Source organism: Mirounga angustirostris, unplaced genomic scaffold (genome assembly GCF_029215605.1).
Source record: "Mirounga angustirostris isolate CCGP_5_RB_7025 unplaced genomic scaffold, mMirAng1.0.hap1 SCAF_17, whole genome shotgun sequence".
NCBI lineage: Eukaryota > Metazoa > Chordata > Mammalia > Carnivora > Phocidae > Mirounga > Mirounga angustirostris.
Genome location: NW_026991725.1, coordinates 29,425,095 through 29,447,301, shown reverse-complemented (window position 1 = coordinate 29,447,301; position 22,207 = coordinate 29,425,095). Strand labels below are relative to the sequence as shown.

General features: G+C 57.6%; 2 protein-coding genes across 5 annotated transcripts in view; both read left to right on the top strand.

Annotated features, from left to right (window-relative positions):
• The window catches only part of PLEKHM1 (pleckstrin homology and RUN domain containing M1), a 48,522-nt gene extending 46,289 nt beyond the window's left edge, over positions 1 to 2,233 (top strand). Inside the window, exon 13 of the mRNA XM_064583036.1 lies at positions 15 to 2,233. Within this exon, the coding sequence (XP_064439106.1) occupies positions 15 to 126 (112 nt within the window). The 3' untranslated portion in view covers positions 127 to 2,233. The remainder of the gene's footprint in view (positions 1 to 14) is intronic.
• Positions 2,234 to 3,513: 1,280 nt separating this feature from the next.
• ARHGAP27 (Rho GTPase activating protein 27) overlaps positions 3,514 to 22,207 on the top strand; it is a 31,363-nt gene continuing 12,669 nt past the window's right edge. Inside the window, exons 1-3 of one of the 4 annotated variants that reach the window (XM_045888725.2) lie at positions 3,514 to 3,771; positions 4,753 to 4,885; positions 6,218 to 6,895. In XM_045888725.2, the coding sequence (XP_045744681.2) occupies positions 6,236 to 6,895 (660 nt within the window). In that variant the 5' untranslated portion in view covers positions 3,514 to 3,771; positions 4,753 to 4,885; positions 6,218 to 6,235. Of the gene's footprint in view, positions 3,772 to 4,752; positions 4,886 to 6,217; positions 6,896 to 21,772; positions 22,076 to 22,207 lie in introns of those variants that run through there. The other 3 variants (XM_045888724.2, XM_064583545.1, XM_054510769.2) reach the window with 3 other exon arrangements.

The following is a 22,207-nucleotide window of genomic DNA, read 5'->3' as shown; positions in this document are numbered from 1 at the left end:
CTGCCCTCCTCCAGGTGTGGCGAGTGCAAGACAGTCTTCCACCAGAGCTGCCAGGCCGTGGTGAAGAAGGGCTGCCCCCGCTGCGCCTGCCGGCGCAGGCACCAGGAGCAGAGCACGCTCAGCTAAGCCAGCGCGCCGTCCCCACCCAAGCTGTCGGGCGGCGGCAGCCCGCTCAGCTCGGCCGTCCCAGCTGGGTTCGGCTTCAGCCTGGATCCTCTCGAGGTGTCAGGAAGACTCAGATGGGACCAGCGTGTGAGCCCACCAGATGAGGCCCTCAATGATGTCCCCCAGTCCCTCTCCCCCACCACCCCGTCTGCTCCAAGAGGTGGGGACACCATCCGATGCCGCCTCGGCCCAGGGGAAGCAGGCAGGGCAGCTTTGCACTAATCAGGCCCAGCTCGCCTCACAGACGCGGCCGCTCCATCAGGGCTGTTAGAACACTGTGGACACAAAACTGGAGCGCATTCTCAATTCCACATTCCTGATTAAAAGGTCTAGTTTTTTAAGGCAGGTTTTTTTTCCCTTCGTATTTCAACAGAAAATATTTTTTTATTCTTGACCCTACACAATTCACCCAAGAAATCCAGGCACTCTCACGCGGAGCGAACGTGTGGGAACATTTGGCCTGCAGGCCAGCGGGTGGCGGGTGGGCAGGCCACCGCTGGGCCAGAGCCTGTCGGCTGGACCGGGTGCCTTTCCATCACCCGCGCCGGGCCCTTGCTGCCCACAGCTCAAGTACGATGTGTCAAACTGCCCCAGGGGCTGGTGGGACCGGTCCTGATGACCTCCCTCTTCCTCTCCCTCTCCTCTCTCCTCCCTGCCCTGTCCTCCTCACCTCTCTCCGGGTCAGAGCCCCCTGGCTCCCCTACAGCCTGGGATCTCGGTCCCCGCGGGAGAAGGGAGTAACTCGGAACCAGCACTGTCAGCACTTTGCGCCTTCCTTGGTCCAGGCCAGGGCTGTCCTCTTCCCTACCCCTCAGCCCCTTGCCCTCCACACCTACGGCAGCCATGCAGCCGGATGGACCGGGGGCTGCTAGAGACACGCTCTCAGGGGGACACCCCCCCTGCCCCACTGCCTGCCTGAGCCCAGAGAAGGCAGTGAGCCGGGGCCAGGGGCCAGCCTTGGGCATCGTGACTGCCAGGCCCCACACTGTGGAGTGGCGACCCCCGGCCTTCCACAAAGAGGGCCAGGCCTGCTGCGGAGATGTACGGGGACACGCGGGAGCAGCCACCTTGTGAAAGGATGCTTAGCCTCAGTTTACAAAGCCATGAATTCCCAAAGCTTTGCTGGACTGGCCCAGGAGGGGCACTGCTGGAGACTAGAAAATATCACTGGAGCGTGATTGCCTTTTCAAGGTGTCTTGGGGTAGAGTGGGAGCCTGGAATTGTTTTCAAAGTGACATTTAGACCCTGTGGTTCGGGGGTGATTTCTCTGCTGCCTTCCCCCATCTCTCCTGGACCCACAGCCCCCCACCCCCCACCCTGGGTCCTCTGGCCATCCTGTCTGCTCTCAGCTTGGATTGGGGGCCTCAGGTGGAGATTGCCTGTCACTGTCAAGAGATGAATCTACTCCCACCTCTCCCTTGGGGTGATTCGGCTGCTGAGTCACCTGCCCAGCCCTGTGGAGCTGGATAAATTGTGCAATAGAACAGAGGAGGTGGTGGGCAGGGGTGGGGGAGGGGAGGGCTGCCACACAGCTTCTCTGTCCCCCTCACGGAAGATGGTGCATACCTATGCCCAGCACACCAAAGCCTCCTAAACGGGAAAGTGGATCCTTATCCCTGTCCCGCACCCCCACAGCCAGCGTTAATGCTCCCGCACAAACCCAGCCCGAGCACAGCCGCGGGGGCCCCAATCCCCACGCGGGCAGGGGCTGGCCTGGGATGGGCAGTGCTGCCCCCGCGGCCGGCCCCGGAGGCCTGGCATAGGCTGGGTAGGGCCTGTCCAGCCCACGGCCACCTCCCAGGCATTAGTCGTAGCATTAGAACCGACCCTCTGCCCAGTACCAGAAAGCTGCTAATGCTTCCGGATGAGTTGACTTTTACCCTCTCACCTTCAATGGAAAGCTGATGTGAAACTCAGTGGTGCCCACACTATTTTTAAAATGCCATTTTATGCAATAAACTGTTTCTAGTGAGGGGCGCTGACCCTGAGTAGCGCTTTGCGATGTGTGGAAGGAACTGCTGCTGTGTGATTTTTGAATGATTTTGCAGTAAAGACCTGATTTTTCTCACCTCTGGTCTCGCTTCTGAATCCTGATGCTGCCGCTGGTTGGGGGAGGCCACCAGCCATCCTGTCCGGTGGGGGGGGGGGGGGGCGGTTTGCACCAGGCCTGGGCATGCAGGGGAGGAGACGTGACAGTGTTCGGTCCGTCCTCACCCCACTAGGAGCCAGACGAAGGGGGTTTGGAGGGATAGCATTTCAGGGCCTTGGTGGAGGTTTCCTCACATACACTCATATGTAACAAGTGAAGCTGATGCCTGACATCCCACCACAGGTGGCTTCTTCCCTGTGCCTGTCGAAGCACAGACCCCTAACACCGGCTAACACCGGAACATGAGAGATGTCGGAACTGTTTTTCCGCTGGGTTTTCCAAAGCAAGAGAGGGGGCTCGGGGCCGTAATCAGGGCTCATGGTTTCAGGGCTCCACGTGGCATTTACTTGGCTGCTACCTTCCCCTGAAGTTCCAGGAGGAGCCCACCAATGCCCGTGGTAAGGACAGAAGGAAACAGACTAGTTCCAGGGAAAGTGGGCCGCAGGAAAATGGGATTGAAACATTCAGCTTTGCAGTTCCTTATCCTTGAAGACGCCATTCAGCCCATGGGGGAGCGTCGCCTGAGCCCCAGCGTCCCTCAAGGGCCTCAAGTCCCTCCAGGGTCAGTAGGGGGTGGGCTCTGAGAAGACCAAAGGAACTGGGTTTGAGGGCTGGGGACAGGGAGTTCAGGGCCACGAGACCTGGGTGCCTCCCTGCCTTTCTTCTCAGTGCCTCCATCCTCAGCAAGATGCCTCTGACTACATTCCTTTCTCCCTTTCCCCCTCCTGCCTAAAAGAGAATGGGGGGCTTGGAGACCTCAACCCAAGACCAAAGAGGAGGCCAGCTCATCTTACAATAAAATTTAATAACGAATGTGTGTTCTTAATGTGATAATACTAACCGTGCTTAGTGCAGCTCATTCTCATTCATTCTTGCCAACTATCCTGTGAAGTAGGCGTCACTGTCCCCAGTTTACAGCAGAGAAAACTAAAGTGCTAAGGGTCCAGTTCCAGCAGGCTGCTCTGGGCTTACCCTATGGACAGCCTAGAGGGTGGCCCTCTTCCAGAGGAGGATCTGGGGGACAGAGGGATGGAATCAAACAGTGGGAGGGAAATCTGGCCAGAAGTAGTGGAGGAGACTGCCCCCCCCCGCCCCCCCCCCCCCGCCATGCCATCATCCAGGCCCTGCTGCTTCCACCTCCCAGAAGACAGCCAGGTGTGGCCCAGGATCCCAGGAGGTGCAGGGGGAGGGCGGCGTCTGTGCTCCCAGGGCGCTGGCCCGGCCCAGAGGGGACAGGAAGCCAGGACACCGGGGATTGTCTCTAGCAGCCGCAGCCCTGCCTCAGCCCGGGAGGAAGTTCTGCCGGGCGCTCTCCGCTGGTGCCTCCCTCGCTGTATTGTTGAACAGGAAACCCGGCTGCGCGGGAGCTGGGCGGTGGAGGAGGGAGCGCCGGACGCCGAAACCACGCGCGCCTGCCGGGACAAGCGGAGGCGAAGCCAGTGAGCGGACACCCCGAGGTGCCGAGGCTGGGCCGGGCGGGGGGTGCTGAGCCGAGGGCGGGAGGTGGGGTACCGTGCCGCAGGTGGCGGGTCCTCTCACCCGGGAGCGCCGCGCGCCTGCTCCCCTTCACCCGGTGCTGGGGCGGGAGCTGCGCGGACCCGGGAGCAGGGCCGCGCGGGTCGGATACCCCGCGAGCAGCGGAGATGCGAAGGGCTGCCCTCCCTCCGGGGACAGGAGGGGCCCATGTCCAGGCCCCCGGCTCCGACCCAGGCGTTCACGCCGCTGTGGCTCGCGTCGCCCGGGGCAGTGGACCCAAAGCACCTCCTGGCGACGAGTCAGCCCCCGAGTTCCTGGGATCCTCCCCGCCCCCCTTAAACCTTATCCCTCCGCTCCTCGTCGCTCCCCCCGAGATGGGGAAGGAGCCGAGTCCCGGGTCCCCTCCCCACCCAGCCCGAGACCCTGTGCTCGAGTGGGCATCCCTGCTGTGGGAACTCCGCTCCGAGTTTTTCCAGGCCCCGCCAAGCTGCGCCCGGAAAGGGCCTGGGGCCGGCGGAGGTGGGTCCGAAGCGAGTAGTGCCTGCACTCGGGCTGGAAAGGGCCGGTAGTCGGTGATTCGGGGTGCAAATGGCTTCGCTTGGTGTGGGAACGCCCGGACGACACGACGAACCGGGGTCGAGCAGTCCCAGGGCAGCGCGCCCGCGGGACGCAGAGGCTCGAGGACAACAAATCCCGCGGCGGGGGAGAGGGGGGCGGATGTGAGGGACCGCAGGGGTGGGACCCTACCCACCTTGGGCTCTGCTCGCCGCCCGGCAGCACCCCTTCGGTCGCAGCCCTTCCAGCTCCCGCCCCCTCTTGCCCTGGGCCCCACTGCCACCCAACGTCCCCACCGGCCCAGACACACTCGTTCAAGCTCCTCCTCGCCCCTCCCGATACAGCCGCGATGGGGAGTGGGGGCAGCCCTCCTGAGCATCCCTCTCCCTCTTTGCTCCCCTTGCCAGCTCCTGCGCCCCGAGGTCTCCCGGGCCTAGCCCTTGCAAGCCCCGCCCAAGGAGATGGCCGGGGCCTAACCTGCATCCATCCGCTGGCTCCGCCCGTCCAGCCCATGGGCCCGCAGAGACCTGCCCTGCCAACGTGAGTGAGCGGCGGGGGTGCGGGCGAAGGTGACGGACGAGAAGGGGTTTCGTCGGCTTAGCTCCGGGCAGCTCACTGACTACACCTCCAGGGCCCAGTGTGCACCCCTTTCCCCGTCGAGGAAAGCTTAAGAAAGTAGTGAAGGAGCGCTGTGAGCCCCCGGCCAGACCCTCTTCCTTGGGTTCCTCAGCCTCAGCAAGCAACCGAACCCCCAGCTGCTGCTCCCGGGACACCTTTACTGGGCAGGAGATGGGGTCGGTGCAAAGGCTTGGAGGGACCAGCCCCTTAGGGAAGGAGCCTCCGATTCATCTCTTTGGTGGGGAGACACAGACGGACTTAGAGTTAGCCTCCGACCCCCAACCCCGCCACACCAAGAGCCAGGCTAAGCTGGCATGCCGAGGGGTGGGTCGGGACGATTACTCCCGGAGAGCGTGGGGGAGGATACCGCATGGGTAGTCACTCACAAAGTGCATTCTCTAGGGGCCGCTCCCGGGGGGGGGGGGGGGGCGGGCTGACGCGGAGATCACAGGGCAGGTGGGCAGGCCGCGAGGGCAGAGCCTCACTCGGGAGGTGGAGGTGGGAGCGGGAGAACCGGGGGCGGCGCGGGCCGGTCTGGGCGGGCCAGGCTCCGGGTTCACGTCCGAGGCAAAGCCGCCGGGGAAGGAAAGAGAAACCGAGAGAACCGGTTCCCCGGCCTTGGCAGTCCCCGTCCCTTATGCCAAGGCCCTTGGACTAGGGAAGCAGGGACATTCCCGGGGTAGAGCGGCGCCGGGGAGGCACCTAGAGCCCCGCGCCTCAACTCTGCCCCGGCGGGCCCGGGGCGCAGAAGCCTGGAGAAGGGAAGAGGCCCTGGGAGCCCGGATTTCCTGAGGGCTGGTGGCGTCGGGGCGGGGCGGGGCAGGGGGCGGAGGGAATGGGCTGTTTTTCCCACGTCACAGACCGGGAAACTGAGGCCCCAGTCAACTTTTTAGGCAAATGTGGTGTCGACTTATCTCTCGCATCTCTTTGAGGCAAGGCTTCCTTGGCTGTAAAGTTGGACTAGTATTACCCACTAGTACTCCCCACCAAGGGATTGAATCGAGGCTCAAATCATAACCAATGCCGCAGAATTAAAGTGTTGTCATAATTCCATTAGCGAGGGTAAGATTGGGAACCTTGGAGATTATTTTATCCAAATCCCCCGTTTTTGAGATAGGAAAACTGAGGCCCTAACGCACACGAGGAATGCAGCCCCGGGACTCGAACTCAATCAAGTCTTTTGTCCCCCTCGTGCGGCGCCCCTCCCGGCTCAGTGGCCCTGACCTCCGCGCCCCTCCTCCTTGTCGCCCACAGGGAAACGCCACGGCCGCGATGGCGGCGGACGTCGAGGGGGACGTGTACGTGCTGGTGGAGCATCCCTTCGAGTACACGGGCAAGGACGGGCGCCGCGTCGCCATCCAGCCCAACGAGCGCTACCGGCTGCTGCGCCGCAGCACGGAGCACTGGTGGCACGTCCGGCGCGAGCCCGGCGGCCGCCCCTTCTACCTGCCCGCGCAGTACGTGCGCGAGCTGCCGGCGCTCGGGGACCCCGCCGCCGCCTCGCCGCCGCCCGCGCTCCGCCCGGGCCCCGCAGCCCCCGAGCCGCTGGCCTACGACTACCGCTTCGTGAGCGCGCTGCCGCCCGCGGGCCCCGACGGCACGCCTGCCAAGCCCCGCGGCCGCGTGAGCTCCCTGTGCGGCCCCGCGCGGCGCGGCGCGGCGACCCAGCCCAGCAGCCTGGCACCCGGCCTGCCCGCCTGCCTGTACACGCGGCCCGCGGCGCCCGTGCGGCCCGCGCAGTCCCTGGACGACCTGGCGCGCGCCGCCGTCGCGCCCCCTGCCGGCCTCCTCGGGAGCGCGGGCAGCCTCAAGGCCTGCAGCGTGGCGGGCTCCTGGGTGTGCCCGCGACCCCTGGCGCGCAGCGACTCCGAGAACGTCTACGAGGCCATCCAGGACGTGCGCGGCCCGCCGCGGGAGGAGCGCCCGCAGCAGGTACGGGGAGCCGGGGAGCGGGGAGGCGGGCGGGGCGGGGCCGCGAGGAGACCGCCGCCCCTCGGCTTAGCGTCTGGCTCGACGCCGAGCAGCAGTGTCCGCCGGCTGTGGACGAGCCCCCTCGCGCCGCGCCTCACTTTCCTCACCCGCGAAACCAGAGGGGCGCAGGCTCCAATCGCTTTTCTGCAATTCCGGAATGCCGAAGCTCCCTGGAGCCCGAATGTTTTCCCTAACTCAGTTGGTGGCAAAATTTGACTTGAGCCCGTGTGAAGCCGTTGGTGGTCTTTATTTATGACATTTAGAAATGCAGATGAACTTGATTACGGTGCGCTGCCCCAAGCCTTGGGGACAGGTGTGTGCGCCCCATTACCTACCAGCTACACCATTCCGAAAGGCTTGGGGATATGGAGTGGTGGACCTGCAGGCAGCCCTGGGAGCCCTTCTCGTAGAAGCTTGGGGGTCAAATGAGATAATGGATGTGAAAGTCAAGGGTCTGCTTCCCTTTTTGGCTTCTCCCAACATTTCAGTTCCCCCTTTATAAAAAAAAAAAAAATTATTTGTTTGTTTCAGGAAGAGGTCCAGTTACAGTGAGGATGTTTTTTTCGTTTCAGAATCTAGTTGTGTTAATTTGGGAAACTGAAAATAGAGCACGTTTTAAAAAAACACTTGTACGTCCTCAGAATCCTTCGCATGGCCCTGACATCTTGAATTTTAGGAACTTGGGGCGGGGGGAGCCGTGGAGGGAGGATGCACAGACCCCTTTTTGACATCTGCCACCAGATGGGTAATTAGGGGCAATTCACTTCCTCTCTCGGGGTCTCAATTTGTCCTTTGGCCCAAAGAGGGGTGGAAAGGGTGGAGAGATGAGCCCCCAAACCTTGTGAGTCTCTGATTTCTTTCTTTGTACTTGATGTAAACATTGATGCCTGGCACATGCCAGGACTGAGTCTGGGATGCCCAGCGGAAGGAGACACCGTCCCAGTCTGTGACCTCCTGGGTCTTCCCATCACCCGGTCTGGTTACAGTGCAAAGAGCTCAGGATTTGAAGCTGGAGAGACTCGAATTTGGCCCTGCTGGGTCACCTGCCAGCTGCTGAGGCGTCACTTAATTCCCCCAGCCCCAGTGTCCTCCTGTATAAAGGAGTAGCGTTGTGAGCCTTCAACGAGGTGAGGCATGGAAGCGCTTGGCACGTAGTAGGCGCTCCACCAAGGCTGGCTGGGGTCCCATTTGGTATCCTCGTCGGCGCCGCCTTCGTTTTGGTTTCTGCAAGGAGCAGCCCGCCCCCTGGTGGCCACAGCGGGGAACAGCATCCCGCGGGTGAGGACTGGGACCCGGACTCCGCCCAGAGGGAACGGGGGCGGGGCAGTGGGGGGATCTTGGGCCCGGCGTCCCTGAAGGCCAGTTGGCCAGTTTCTCTGGGACAGATGACTGGATGCCAGCGCTCCTCACCCCGGCGTCCGTCCGTTTCCCAGGCAGGCTCTCGGAGGCACATTCCGGGGCCTCTCCAGATTCTCGGTCCCGCTTATCCCTCCTTCTTTCGGAGCAGTTACAGCTTTGTGATACTGGTGGGGGACACAGGGGATGGCGGGGGTGGTGCTTGCGCCCGGAGGGACTGGGGCGTCTGCCCCGGAGACCTGGGTATTGGTAGAGAGGCTCAGCCTCGTCTTGCTTCTGGCCCTAATTCACAGTGGGACCTCAACAAGAGGCTTAGGATCTCTGGTCCTGTCTCCTCCCTGTGTCATGGGTATAATCTCGCACTCCCTGTGACCCCGCTTTATTCCAGTGTCAGCTGTGGGTCTCCCCGACACCCAATCTCCTACACACTCCAGGGGTAGGGAGTTGGTTCTCTCCTGGGAGGGAAACCCCGTTCTGCTCTTAGTTGTTCAAGGCCGCATTTGGAGAAGGAATCTCCTGAAAGGTGAGCCTACCTGTTTTCTTCTTGGAGGCAGGAGAGGCTACTCACTCACTCATCAACTAAGCAGGCACTGGCCTCCCACCTGCCAAGCACCTGGTGAAGCACAGCCCCCCCAGCCCTGGAGAGCTGCCATCTGGGTCAGGAGCCTGGCAAGAGGGGACAGATGCCTCAGGCCAGGCACAGGCCATCTGGGGTAGAACAACACCCAGCGTGCCGTGGCGCCTAGGCATGGGTGTGGGTGTGGGATGTGGCACCCTCGGGGCCTTGTGGCCCTGCCCCCACCCTGCACTACGGGGGCGCTGTGCGGACAGGGTGGTGCCTGGCCAGGCAGGGCCTCATGGGCTCTCGCCAGGGATGTGGACTTCATTCTGCAGCTGCTGGAAGACTCTCAGCACAGCAGGGAGTGGGGTTCAGAAAAGACCCCCGTGGGTGGGATTTTGAGAAGGGCAGAGGACCTGCGTGGTCTCCCAGGCATGCAGTGAGGACAGGAGATTTGGGAAGCTGATGCCGAGGGATCTGGGGGCCGATGGAGTGTGGGAGAGAAGTCGGGATGAGTCCCAGTCTCCCAGTTGCACACCTGGCAGATGGTGGTCTGTTTATTCGGCGGTGACAGGTCCAGGCAGCAGCTGGAGGCCGGGCCTACTGCCCAGGAGATGGCCCTCAGCACGTGGTGGTGGAGATGGGGGTGCGGAGAGCATGTGGACAGGAAGAAATAGTCAGGGAACAAGGAGGAAAAGCAGGAGAGTACTGGTCCAGACACTGAGAAGTGGCCAGAAGAAAGGAGAAGTTAGATAAAGGCCATTAGACATTTATCGGAAATGGTGACCCCAAGGTCAGCAGCCACCTTATCAGGAGCTGGTCAAGGGGTTACTGAAGGCAGAAGGCAGAGGTCAGAGGGATGAAGGTGAGGACACAGGCCGCATGTAGACAACCCAGCAGCTTGGCAGGGAAGGGAGAGACACTGTGTGGCCAGAGGTAGGTGGAGGTCGAGAGGGGAGGCTCCCCAAAGCTAAGTGAATGGTCAGGGGCCAGGAGAGCGGGAGGCTGAGGATGGTGAGGAGGTGATTGGTGAGACAGGATTCAGGGAGAGAGGCTGAGGGGGCGCCAGGGCTGAGCGGGAGGGACCCGCTTCCTCTGAGGCAAGGGGCAAGGATGTGTGGTTGGAGGGTCAGGGTCGTCGAGGAGGGTGGACCAATGGCCAAGGGGAGAGGGTGGTATGGGGGTGGGACCGTCGGCAGAGGCAGGGCCCCCTCCAGAAGAGAGGAGCCTCCACACTGTGTGGCATTTTACAGCCTTGTCATTCACCCTCCACTCAAATAGCATGTAATGAGCACCGGGTGTGTCCTGGTCAGAGTGCTGGACCCTGGGGACACAAAGCGTGTTACACATGACTTGATCCTGTCCCAAAGGGGCTAATGGTCCTGTGGGCTCTCACCCAAAGCCAGAGTGCAGAGGTGCAGAGGGGTTTAGCGGCTGGCTGAAGGTCACCCAGGCAGGAGGTGGCTGAGTGCAAGTCACTTCCATGCCTCCTGACCCCCAACCCCACGCCGGTCAGCAGGTTCAGTCTCAGCTGGGTGGCCTGCAGGCTTGGCCGTTCCGCTCAGCAGGGGCAGTACAAGCCGGAGGCAAACAAGTATTCTTTCTTTCTTTCTTTCTTTCTTTCTTTCTTTCTTTCTTTCTTTCTTTCTTTCTTTCTTTCTTTTCTTTCTTTCTTTCTTTCTTTCTTTCTTTCTTTCTTTCTTTCTTCTTTCTTTCTTTCTTTCTTTCTTTCCTTTCTTTCTTAAGATTTTATTTATTTGACAGAGAGAGACACAGCTAGAGAGGGAACACAAGCAGGGGGAGAGGGAGAGGGAGAAGCAGGCTTCCTGCGGGGCTCAATTCCAGGACCCTGGGATCATGACCTGAGCCGAAGGCAGCTGCTTAACGACTGAGCCCCCAGGCGCCCCAAGTATTCCCTTTCTAAGTGTCCCGTATGTGCCCAGCCCTGGGCACGGGCCACAGGGAAGGACGCAGGAATTCCAAACCCTCATCTTCCCTCCTGCTACTGAGGGCCTGGGAGGAGGATAAGCTGTCCCAGGAGAGGGCAGCGGCTCACCTTCGGAGGAGGGAGAGAGGGAGGTGGGGTTTGTGAGCTGGAGCACTCTGCCCCCACCCCCTCTAAGGAGGGGCTCCCCGGGAGCCTGGAAGCCCGGTGAGGAGGGGCCTCCGAGACTCCTCCCCTGGGGCTGAGGCGGGGTGGGGGAGGGGGGCCTGCTGACTCGGGGATTTCAGGGTGCGGTCACCATCCCCGCCCCAGGGCCTCGGAGGTGGAAAGGCCCAGGCCGGCTGTCTGGCCTGGAGCCCGCCCCTGCTGCCCAGGCATTGGCCACAGGGAGGAAAGAGGTACAGCCTCGGGCCCCTGCAGCTTCCTATGCAGCCGGCCCAGGAGGCGCCTCACCTGAGTAGCCGGCCTGGACTAGAAGGAGCCCCAGGGCCCTGGTTCCCTGTCCTCTCCTGAGAACTGTGAGTGACCCCTCAACCTCGAATGGGGCACAGGGGTGCTCTCTCCCCTCCTTCCCTCCGCCTGCTCTTTTCCTGTACCCAGGCTGAAACCCACCTCCTCTCTGGACCCCACACCTGGCACCCACTCCTTGGGACAGAATCCAAGAGCCACCCCAGGCAGCTGTGATTGGGACAAAAGAACTGGCCTTGGACAGACCCACCTGGATCCCCCTTCGGGACCAGCCAGGGGGCCCTCTGGAAAGGGCGGGTTAGTAAGAGCAGGGGAACTGAGGCCAAGGGGAGGGTCCAGTGAGTCCCCTTGTCTGTATGCTCTCCTCCCAGCAAGTCTTTCTCCCCCTCAGCCCCTACCCAGGGAGGTCAGCTGTCCTGCAGTGGCCCAGCAGGTGTCTTCACACCTGGCCTGACCTTTCCTTCCCTGTGACTCACCTGCAGCCCAGGCTGACCCTGGAGCCCCACTGCCCAGCCTGTGGCCTGACCCATGAAACAGCAGATTCTTGGGTAGCCCCCCCCCAACCTCAGCCCACACTCCCGGCCACCAGTGGGCCTCCCCACCCACCACTCCCCAGGCAGAAAGGAGCAAATCCCCCCCCCCGGGGCATGGCAGCCCCCATGGCTCGGTGGGGTCCCCTGGGTGATCTCCCCTGAGCCTGGGCCTTATTATTCACCTCTCAGTCTCTGGTTCCTCAGAACCCCCGGGGCCTCCTGAGACCGGTCCACTTGCCTCCCCACTTCCTTCCTGAGCCCCAGCAGCCTGCTTCTCTCTTGATCTGTTTTCTCTGCCTTTCCTGGAACTGTGTCCAGTAGTGGGGAGGACCAGGCACTTGGCAATGAATGCCAACCCCAATGACTAGTCAGTGCCCGGCCCTCGGCATGGGAAAGCCCATCATCATGACTGGGGTCAGCTGATCAAAACGTGGTCAGGGTTCCAGACCAGAGCATCAGGGGACAGTTGATGTTGGTTGGCACTGAAGGAAAGGGGGCTGCCAGGGTCCAAGGGACATAGGGGTCCTTGCTGAAGTTCAGGAGGCTCTCTTGCCAAACCGAGGAAGGACTGTGGTGTTGAGGGGACTTCCAGAGCAGCTGCTGAGGTACAGCAAGGCCTGCAGGACCCTTCTGCAGCCCAGGCTCTGGGCTCCTATGGGTGCCGCCCTGCATCCTCTCCTTCCCTTGGGCGGAGGTCCAGCGTGAGGCATCAGGTGAGCAGGGCCAGGCCCCTGTCAAGGCTTCCATGTCTGTGCCAGGGGCTGGGTCAAGTTGGCCAGGGAGAGGAAGCCAGAGGAACCAAGAAAGGTGCCAGAAGGGGGCCCGCCTCCAGATCCCCCCAGCCACCTTCCCGCCCCATCTACGCAACTGGAGTGTTCCTGGAATCATCTGAATTTGTAAATTACTCTTCCCCCTATAAAAATAGTTTCACGCCATTGCAAATATTTGGCTAATGGAGGGAAATCTCAATCTAATGACTATTAGCATTTTGGTTTCTCTCCATCCATCTTGCTTCGCTCTGTGTGGGAGAGTTTTACAGATGGGGGGTGTTGTCCCGGGACGCTGACAGTGGCACTGTGATTTTTCACTTACAGAGTCATTGATTCAGTACAGGGCAGGTGCCGGACTGCCTTGACATTGATTCAGTACAGGGCATTGCCGGGAGGCAATGAAACACAAGGCGTGGTCCCTGCCCTCAGACAGTTGACTCTCCAGGAGGAGAGCTGGGCAGGCAAACCCACAGTTCTGACCTGCTGTGGCGGGGGGGGGCCGCTCGCTGGGGGGGGTCCTCCCCAGAATCCTTCTGGCCAGAGAGAAACCTAGGATTGCCTCCCCGCCAAAGAACGGGGATAGCAGGTGAATCCATTCAGCCTCACATCCATTCAGCCTCCTCCGTGAACCCCTCTGGACCTGGTGCTTTGTCAGGGGCAGAATTTTTTTTCTCATTAACGGTAATTTGGTCTTTTCAAGTTTTCCATTCATTCTTGTTCGTTTTGGCCGTTTGGGTTTTTTACTAGGAAAGCATTCATTTTTCCTAGATTTGCAAAATCTCCACTTCTAAATTTATGTATGGATTTCTTTGTGACCGAGGAAACCATTTTTCTAAGTTTTTCATAGCCATGGAAAAACTGTATATTTTCTATTTAAAGGACAGCAGGTCCTGTACAGATCAAGCCAAGCTGATCGATTCTATTATTGAAACCTGGGTTTCCTTTGTGGACCTCTTTTTGGTTTTGTTTTTTGCTCCAGGTCCGATGAGGTTTATTAATCTCCCACTCAAATTTTCTCAATAAAGTTCTTCTTGTACTTTTAGTAGGTTTCGCTTTTTGTGTTTAGCTAGAACGCTGCTGGGAGCGCACTGATTTTGGCGGACTGTGCCTTCGTATCATTACCTGGTGTCCCTCTTTATCCCGCGGGGTGCTTTCAACCCGAAACTCCACCTTGCCGTTATGAACCTGGCCACTCTTTCTATTTTATTCGATTTTATTTTTTACACTCACCGATATCTCTCAGCATCCTTTAAGTTTCAACATTATCATGTTTTTATTTTTTTTTTTAATTTTTTTTTAAAGACTTTATTTATTTGAGAGAGAGAATGAGATAGAGAGCATGAGAGGGGGGAGGGGCAGAGAGAGAGGCAGACTCCCTGCCGAGCAGGGAGCCCGATGCGGGACTCGATCCCGGGACTCCAGGATCATGACCTGAGCCGAAGGCAGTCGCTCAACCAACTGAGCCACCCAGGCACCCCATTATCATATTTTTAAGTGTCTTTCTTATATCTATCTATCTATATCATACCGCTAAATTTTGAAACCTAAGGTGACTCGTCTTCTGATGGGATAATGCACTCTTTTCCGATTTTGTTTAATGACGGGTACAGCGTACTTGATTTTGTTCCTAATGGTTTACTTTACATTTATTGGTTTTCCTGTGGTTTGCCTTCCCCTCCTATCAGGGTGCTACTGATTCTTTTCTTTGCCTGTCACTCTGCGACACTTTGCATTTCATTCATGGCTTCTGCTTGTCCCTGGGGTTCCTAGTCAAACTTGCCCTGGGATGTGCAGAGATGGGGATTCTTTTTCTTAGGCACCCCCCCGGAACTCACAGAACCCCATCAGTCTCTAGATAGCCTTGGGTCGTTTCTTTTTTCAGCTTAGAGAAATCTGTGTGTTGCATGATTATTGTGTCTTTGACTTTTTCTTTCATTTACACGTTGGCTCTCTTGACAGACTTCTCCAGTTTTGTAGCTTTGCCCCCTTTATTTCTTATCTCTGTGTGCATTTGTTCTGAGAGATTTCTCTTGCTTTATCTTCCAGGCCACAAATCTGAGTCTGGAGAGTGACTATCCATCCTCACCTTCAATGAGTAGTGCAATGATATATTTTAAGTTCTAAAGTAGTCTTTTTTTTCTTTTGTGCTTTACTTGAATCTCCTTAAGAGTTCTTTTTTGTTGTTCTTCGAGTTGTCACTGTGTTTTCCAGCCCCTCTATCTGGCTAATATCAAGATTTTTTTTTAATGAGATAATGTGGGGCGCCTGGGTGGCTCAGTCGGTTGGGTGTTTGCCTTCAGCTCAGGTCATGATCTCAGGGTCCTGGGATCGAGCCCCGCATCGGGCTCCCTGCTCAGCGGGAAGCCTGCTGTTCCCCCCTGCTTGTGTGTGCACGTGCGCGCTCTCTCGCTCTCTGACAAATAAATAAAGGAAACCTGTAAAAAAAATTAGATAATGTATTTTCATGGTTTTTAAAAATCAAAGCAACATTAAGAAGTATATAGTAAAATTCCCACACATACCCCTGCTTCTGTGCCCTGTTCTCCATCAGGAGAACATCAAAAAGTCACCACTTTCATTCATTCTTTCTCTATTCTCCCAGAGTTTCTTTGTGTTTCTTTTTTAAGATTTTATTTATTTATTTGACAGAGAGAGAGAGACAACGAGAGAGGGAACACAAGCAGGGGGAGTGGGAGAGGGAGAACAGCCTTATATGAAAACACACTTGATTACTTGATTTTCTGTCTCTCTTACATAAAGGTAGGATGCAGTACACACAATCCTATATCTTACTTATTTTTTGCCTTTTTGATTTAATCATGTATCTTGGAGATTTTGCATAGAGAGTATCAGTCTCCTTCCTTATCACTACATGGGTTTTCTTTTTTTTTATTTATTTATTTGCAAGAGAGAGAATGAGAGACAGAGAGCATGAGAGGGAGGAGGGTCAGAGGGAGAAGCAGACTCCCTGCCGAGCAGGGAGCCCGACGCGGGACTCGATCCCGGGACTCCAGGATCATGACCTGAGCCGAAGTGAGTCGCTTAACCAACTGAGCCACCCAGGCGCCCTACATGGGTTTTCATTGTAGGGACGTATCATAAATTCTTCAAGCAGCCTGCTGTTGATGTGCCCTTGGACTGTTTCCCGACCTCTGCTGTTGCAGACAAGGCTATAATAAATAATCTTTCACGCATATGCAGGTAAATCAAGGATAGATCCCAGAAGTAAGATCGCTGGGTGGAAGGGTAAACGATAGGTATTTGTTAGATTTTGCCAAATTGCTGTCCCTGTCCGTGGGGCTCACACCGATTTACATTCCCACCAACACAGATGTGAGTGTGTGACTCCCCACAGCCTTGCCAACCAAGTGTCGGCAAGATGTTTTCTGCCAATCCAATAGTAAAATACATGCTCTTAAGAGAGCTTGAATTTGCATTTCTCTTTTCAGTGAAAGTGAGCATCTTTGCATAGATTCAAGGACTGTTTGTTTTCCTTTTTTGTGTCAACGGTCTATTTATAGCCTGTGTTCATTTTTCTATTGAGTTATTGGTCTTTTACTTACCGGTTATTAGAAGGTTTTGCCATTCAAGGGAAAATAGCCTTCTATCTCCTGCGTGAGTTGTAATCTCCCCAAGTTTGTCTTCTGACTTCGCGAATGTCATGTTTTGGCCACAAAAATCACTTTGGATACATTTATGTGGTCAAATGTAGAAATCACTTATTTTATGGCTTTTAGATTTAGAGCCTCTGTTACCAAGGTCTTTTTTAAATCTAAAATTTTGCTCCTCATGTTTTCCTCTTTGAGTATTTTTCTGGGTTTCACTTTTTACATCTAAATCTTTGATCCTTTAGGGGGTATATCTGAGTGGACAGAGTAAGATGGAGACACACCTTTAATTATTTTTTCTGGATGGCCATCCAGCTGTCCTGTCACCTTTCACTGACAAGCTCCTGTTCTCCCCCTGACTTGTGAGTGGTCTGTAGCGTGTCCAGACCCTGCTGTGTTAAGGTCTGACTGCCGCCCGCCTGGTGGTTCTGTTTGCTCCAACTCTCTCCATCCACTGGCTTGTCAGAGGAGCGGGTGTATGTGTCTTTGCTCGCTGGGGTCGGGACTGAGCTGTTGGAGTACCCCCACTTGATGGGGCCCTGGAGCAGAGGAATGGTGGTCTCTGCCAGTGGGTCTGTGGGGCTTGCTGGGCAGACCCCTGCGAAGACACCATCAGGAATTCTCCCTGCTCCCTGCCTTAGGGGCAGAGAGTGCTAAGCCCACCTGTTTGGCTCCCCGTCAGCTCCTCGGGGTCACTCTGCCTTCCCCCTAGGGTCCTATGGTGGGCCTGGTCTGCCCTGGGATCCCCCTGGGTTCCAGCTTCTGTCTCAGGCAGTCCACCCGGGCCAGCCAGCCCTGCCCACCGGCTGGCACAGCCCCTTCATAGAGGGTAGCAGTGGGGAGAAGAGAAGAAGCAGGACATGTTTAAGCTGCTGTATTTCCAGAATTCCTAGCGCCAGAGCCGCATCATAAAGGGAGAGAAATTACTACCAGGGGTAGGGGAGAGAGCAGGAAGGGCCAGTCTTTCTGGATAAGAAACAATGAACACCTCATAGAGTAGTAACACAGAGAATGCAGAATAGTAAGAAAGTTTAAGGGAGGTTTTTTTCCCTTTTTATTATGAAGGTTTTCAAACATACAAAGAAGCAAAAAGAATATTAAAATGAATATAATTATACCTATTACTTAGATTTAACAATTACTGCTTGCCAAGTTTGTTCTTTTTTTTTTTTTGCCAAGAAATAGTAAATTCCAGACTTTATCATTTCTCATCTCTAAAAAATTCAGCATATATGTCTTAAAAATGTTTTTCTCCATAATCAGAATACTATAACCATTATTATATCTAAAAAAATTCACCTTAGTTCCTTAATAGCATCTCAGACCCAGGCCATCGTCAAATGTCCCTCATTGTCCTAAAACAGATCTCTCCCAACCAGTTTGTTTGAACCAAAATCAACTCAAGAACCATGCATTTCATTTGACTGTCTCCTCAATCTCTCTTGATGGTCCCCTCCTTCTCATCCTGCCCTGACAGAGACCAGACCAGTTGCCCCATAGGATGTCTATTCTGGATTTGACTGTTTGCTTCCTTGTGGTAGTGTTCCCATGTCCCCCTAATACCTGTGTCACCTGCGGACTGACAGGTCTGAAAGGCTTAGGCAGGTCAGGTCACCGAGCTCAGTGACTCTAGGTCTCTGCTTGAACAGCCAAGACGATGCCAAGACGGGGAGGAGGAGGAAGGTGCCCGTGATTTGGGATATGCAGCTTTGGAGGCGTACCAAGGACACCCAGGGCGACAGCTGGGTGCATGCTCCTAGAGATGGACTGGCGGGTTGTTAACCTAACAGAGCCGGTTGCGCTTCCCCAGGACAGTTGAGTGAGAAGCAAAGGTGAGGCCAGGCGTCAAGGACACAGGCCAAGGAAGAGGAGCATGGGCCCAAAGCCGAGCAGGCACCAGAGGATGAGGAGGGAGAGGGTTGGAAGGACTAAGTGCCAGAGGGGAGTCAGACCCGACAAAGACCGCATTTGTCATCAAGGAAGTCATAGGACACGCAAGCTGTGGGCTGGACGTCGGGGTGAGTGGACAGCAGGATGGTGGGTACGCGCCCGCCTTCCAGAAGTGGGCTCTGAGAAGGAGGCAGGCAGAGTGGGTCCACGGGCCCACTTTTGCTTTTTAAGATGGAGAGACCTCGGGGTGCCCGGGTGGCTCAGTCGGCTAAGAGTCAGCCTTCGGCTCAGGTCACGGTCCCAGGGTCCTGGGATTGAGCCCCGCGTCGGGCTCCCTGCTCAGCGGGGAGCCTGCATCCCCCTCTCCCTCTGCCTGCCGCTCCCCCTGCTTGTGCTTGCTCTCTCGCTATCTCTCTGTCAAATAAATAAACAAAATCTTTTTTTAAAAAAGTAAAATAAGATGGGGGCGCCTGGGTGGCTCAGTCGTTAAGCGTCTGCCTTCAGCTCAGGTCATGATCCCGGGGATCCCGCATTGGGCTCCCTGCTCTGCAGGAGGCCTGCTTCTCCCTCTCCCACTCCCCCTGCTTGTGTTCCCTCTCTCGCTGTGTCTCTGTCAAATAAATAAATAAAATCTTAAAAAAAAAAAAAAAGTAAAATAAGATGGAGAGACCTCGAGTTTGTTGAAATGCTCGCTCTCTCGCTCTGTCTTTATCTTTAAATAAAATCTTTAAAAAAAAAAAAGTAAAATAAGATGGAGAGACCTCGAGTTTGTTGAAATGCCAAAGGGCCAAAGGCAGTCAGGTGGGAGGGGTTAGAGATTTGAAAAGAGGCAGCTTCTGAGCAAGCAAGAGGCATGGGATCCCCAGGGGCCCAGACTGGGGAGGTCACCTCGGACAGGGGAATCTGGCCCCTCCACTGGGGAAGGAAGGAGGAATGGTGGGTGCACGTGCAGTTACATTTGACAGGATGGGCCCCTGTCACATTTTCCTCCCTGGGTTGGCTCACGATACAGCCTGGCCACCAGCTTCCTTGGCAGACCGTTTCTGATTCCTCCTGGCCCAGCAGCCCGCAACCTCCTGGGGGGCTGCCAGCCGTATCCAGAGCACAGGGCGTGCAAAGGGGCTCCGCCCCAGACCCCGCCTGCCCTGGAGGAACAGGCCAAGCACACAGTCCCATTAGGTCACCAAGAGGCTAGGGGCAGAGTCCAGAGCCAAGGGCACTCAATCGAAACCCAGAAGCAGAAAAGCAGAAGTGCGGCCCTCCCTTCTTCCCCATGTCCCCTGGTGCAGGGCAGAGAACTCAGGGGCCTGCTTGACGCTTTCATAGGAGCCAGCCCTGTGAGCGGGGACAGAATGACAGCCCATTCTAGGAACAAAGAAGGAGAGGCCCAGAGATTCAAGGGGCTGCCCAGAGAGAAGCTAAGGCATAATCTACACGAGACGCCATGTCTCTGAATCCTGCTTCATTCTTTTTTTCCTTTTAATCCAATGATGCTGCTTCTGCTCCAAACCCTGGAGAAGAACCTCCCCTCGGGCTATTGTGTTGGGACTCGGAGGCCGCAGGGCAAGCAGTAAGATTACACGGAGCCTCACCTTAGTACAACATGTCTGAGCCCCAGCCCAAACCAGTTACACCAGACTCTCGGTGGGGGGCAGCTCCAGGTATGGTTCCCCACCATTCTGAGGCTTGTGGACCCTGCAGGGTGACCCCCAGCTTCCCCACTGCACACGGGTGGACTCGTCGCTCAGGGCTAGGGGTGAATACAGTGAGGCCCAGACTCTGTTCTGGAGGGAGGGAAGGATGCCAGCCCTGTGCACTGCGCTAAGCTCCGTGAGGCAAAGATCACAATTTATTCTCCACTCTCCCTCCACCCAGCCTGGCTGGCACGGAGTCAGCAAAGGAGGTCTCGCCCCCTCCACAGCCCCCTGAGCCAGTCTCTGGGCTCCAGTCACTGGTTTGCAGGCATTTCTTTTGCCTCTGGCCCCTGAGAGCTGATAGGGTTTTCTGGTTGCACCTGCTTGTGAGGGTTTTGGGGAGAAGGGGTGAAGACAGAGGGCTGGAGAGGCGGCCCATGTGCAGCTGGCTTGTTCTGTCCCCTCCTCCACCATGTGCCTCCAGAGGCCAGGCGAGGCGGGAGGGTGTGGCTGGTGGAGGAGGACCCTACTGGGGAGCTGCTATGCTCGCACCTCCTCTCCCCGGGGAGGGGAGGCCTAGACTGGAGGCCTGAAGAGCCAACCTCCTTGACGAAGAAAAGCAGGCCAGAGCTGTGTGGGTTTTGCTCCGTCCCCGGAGTGTGGGGCCAGAACCCTCTGGGAGCCCCCGGGCATGGGGGCCAGGCTTCTTCCTGGGGAAAAGCAGCCTGTGGGTTGCCTTTTCTGGGGTCCCAGTCTCCCGTACTGTCACTCTTGGTTCCTGCCACGGGGAGACCCTGCTTCCTAATTCTACAGCAGGGCAGTGCTAAGGGCTCAGGTTCCCACACTTGCCTCCTCTCTCCACTTCCCCGCCCCGGCTCCTCCCTGCTGCCAGCATTCACAGAGGCTCTGCCCATCTCCTGCGCCTGGCTCCATCTCTCCTGGTGACCTATTGTGTGTGTGGCCCATGTCCCTCAGGGCGGGGGCAGTGGGATGCGTCATGTGTGTGACAAGTGGGAGGACCGTAGGCCTCTCTGCCCCTGGTGTTCCGGGCTTCTGCGTCCCACAAGGGATGGCAGGCTACTAGAGCTTTGAGGGCAGAGTAGGGCCTAAGTCCCTGGCTTGCGCTGATGTGGCCTGCCCGAATGTCCCACGCTCCCAGTCTACACCCGCCTACGCCAGGGGTCCCTGTCCTGAGGCCACAGTGGGTGCAGGGAAGGAGCGGCCTGGGGGACATGGGCAGGGGAGAAAGTCAGGCCAGGGCTGGGAACAGGAGGGTTACTGAAACAGAAGAGCAGGAGACGAGGGGTCTGGGGCCCGGGGTGGAAAGCGGGGCTCAGAGCCTGAAGGAGGAGCTGGGCAGCCTTTGTGGGAGAGCCATGGGCGGTGGGTGGGCGGGTGGCAGGGTGCTGCCCGGCCTCTGGAGCTGGGGAGGAAGCACCTGTGAGGGTGTTAGCAGGACAGGGTGGCCCCCAAGGGCTTGGAGGGGGGGCAGCAGCGTCTCACCCAGGATGCGCTGTGCCCGTTGTTTCTGGCTGGGGTTTGAACCCCCCACCTGATGAGAGGGTGAAGAGAGGGGAAGCTCTCGGTCGTAGGGCTGTGGAGGAACTAGTCGCTGTCCCCTGAGAGTGGGGGCGTGTAAGTGGACAAGCAGCCGGAGTGCGTGCACGCATCTCGGTGACCCAGGCCGGAGGAGGTGGGCTCAGGCAGTCAGGCGAGTAGACTGTGGCTTGGTCAAAATCCCTCCTGTCGTCTGGGTGGCTGGAGGACTCCGGACCCTGGCTTCCTCTGATGCCACAGCTGCCCAGGCCCCTTCCTCTCTAAGACATTCCCCCCTGCAACACACACCCCGGCTTCCTCTTCCCCATCACATCCTCCCTGGGGCTCTGGGGGAATTGAGGGCCACTCCGTGTCCTGTCTAGGCGAGCCCAGGCCCCCGCACCCAGCTGCCCCCTCCGCCCCCTCCCATGGCCTCCCCCTCCCGCACCCACGGTCCTAGTGCCGTCCTGTCCTGCTCCCCGGCTGTGGCTAGGCCTGGGACTCAGAACTTGCCGGGGATCAGGCCAGTGCTTCCCGCGACACATAAAAATACCCCTGACCTGAGACACCCCCACTTCACCCCACCCCACCCTATATCGGGCAACCTCTGTCTCAGGCAGCACTTCCGCAGCCCCGACAGGAAATGGGCTGGAGGCTCAGCCTCCCGCCATCTCAAAGCAACTTCTTGTTCCCCGGTTGCCCTGGGCCAGCCCTGGGGTTGTGCCCCTTGGCTCCAGCCCTGAAACCTTCCCAGGGCTCCGTCCCAGCAGCTCCGAGGGGACAGGATGGTGGACATGATTGCCAAGCTGACCAAGAGGCGGAGCCGGGCCCTGCAGGCACAGGTGGGGGACCCTCGCGTTTGGGGGCAAGCTCAGCCTCTGATGGGGATGGCTGAGGGCCTTGCGTCAAGGGGCCCCCAGCGGGCCTCCATCCTCTGGCCCTCTCAGGAGCCGGGTGAGCTGGGTTTTGGAGCA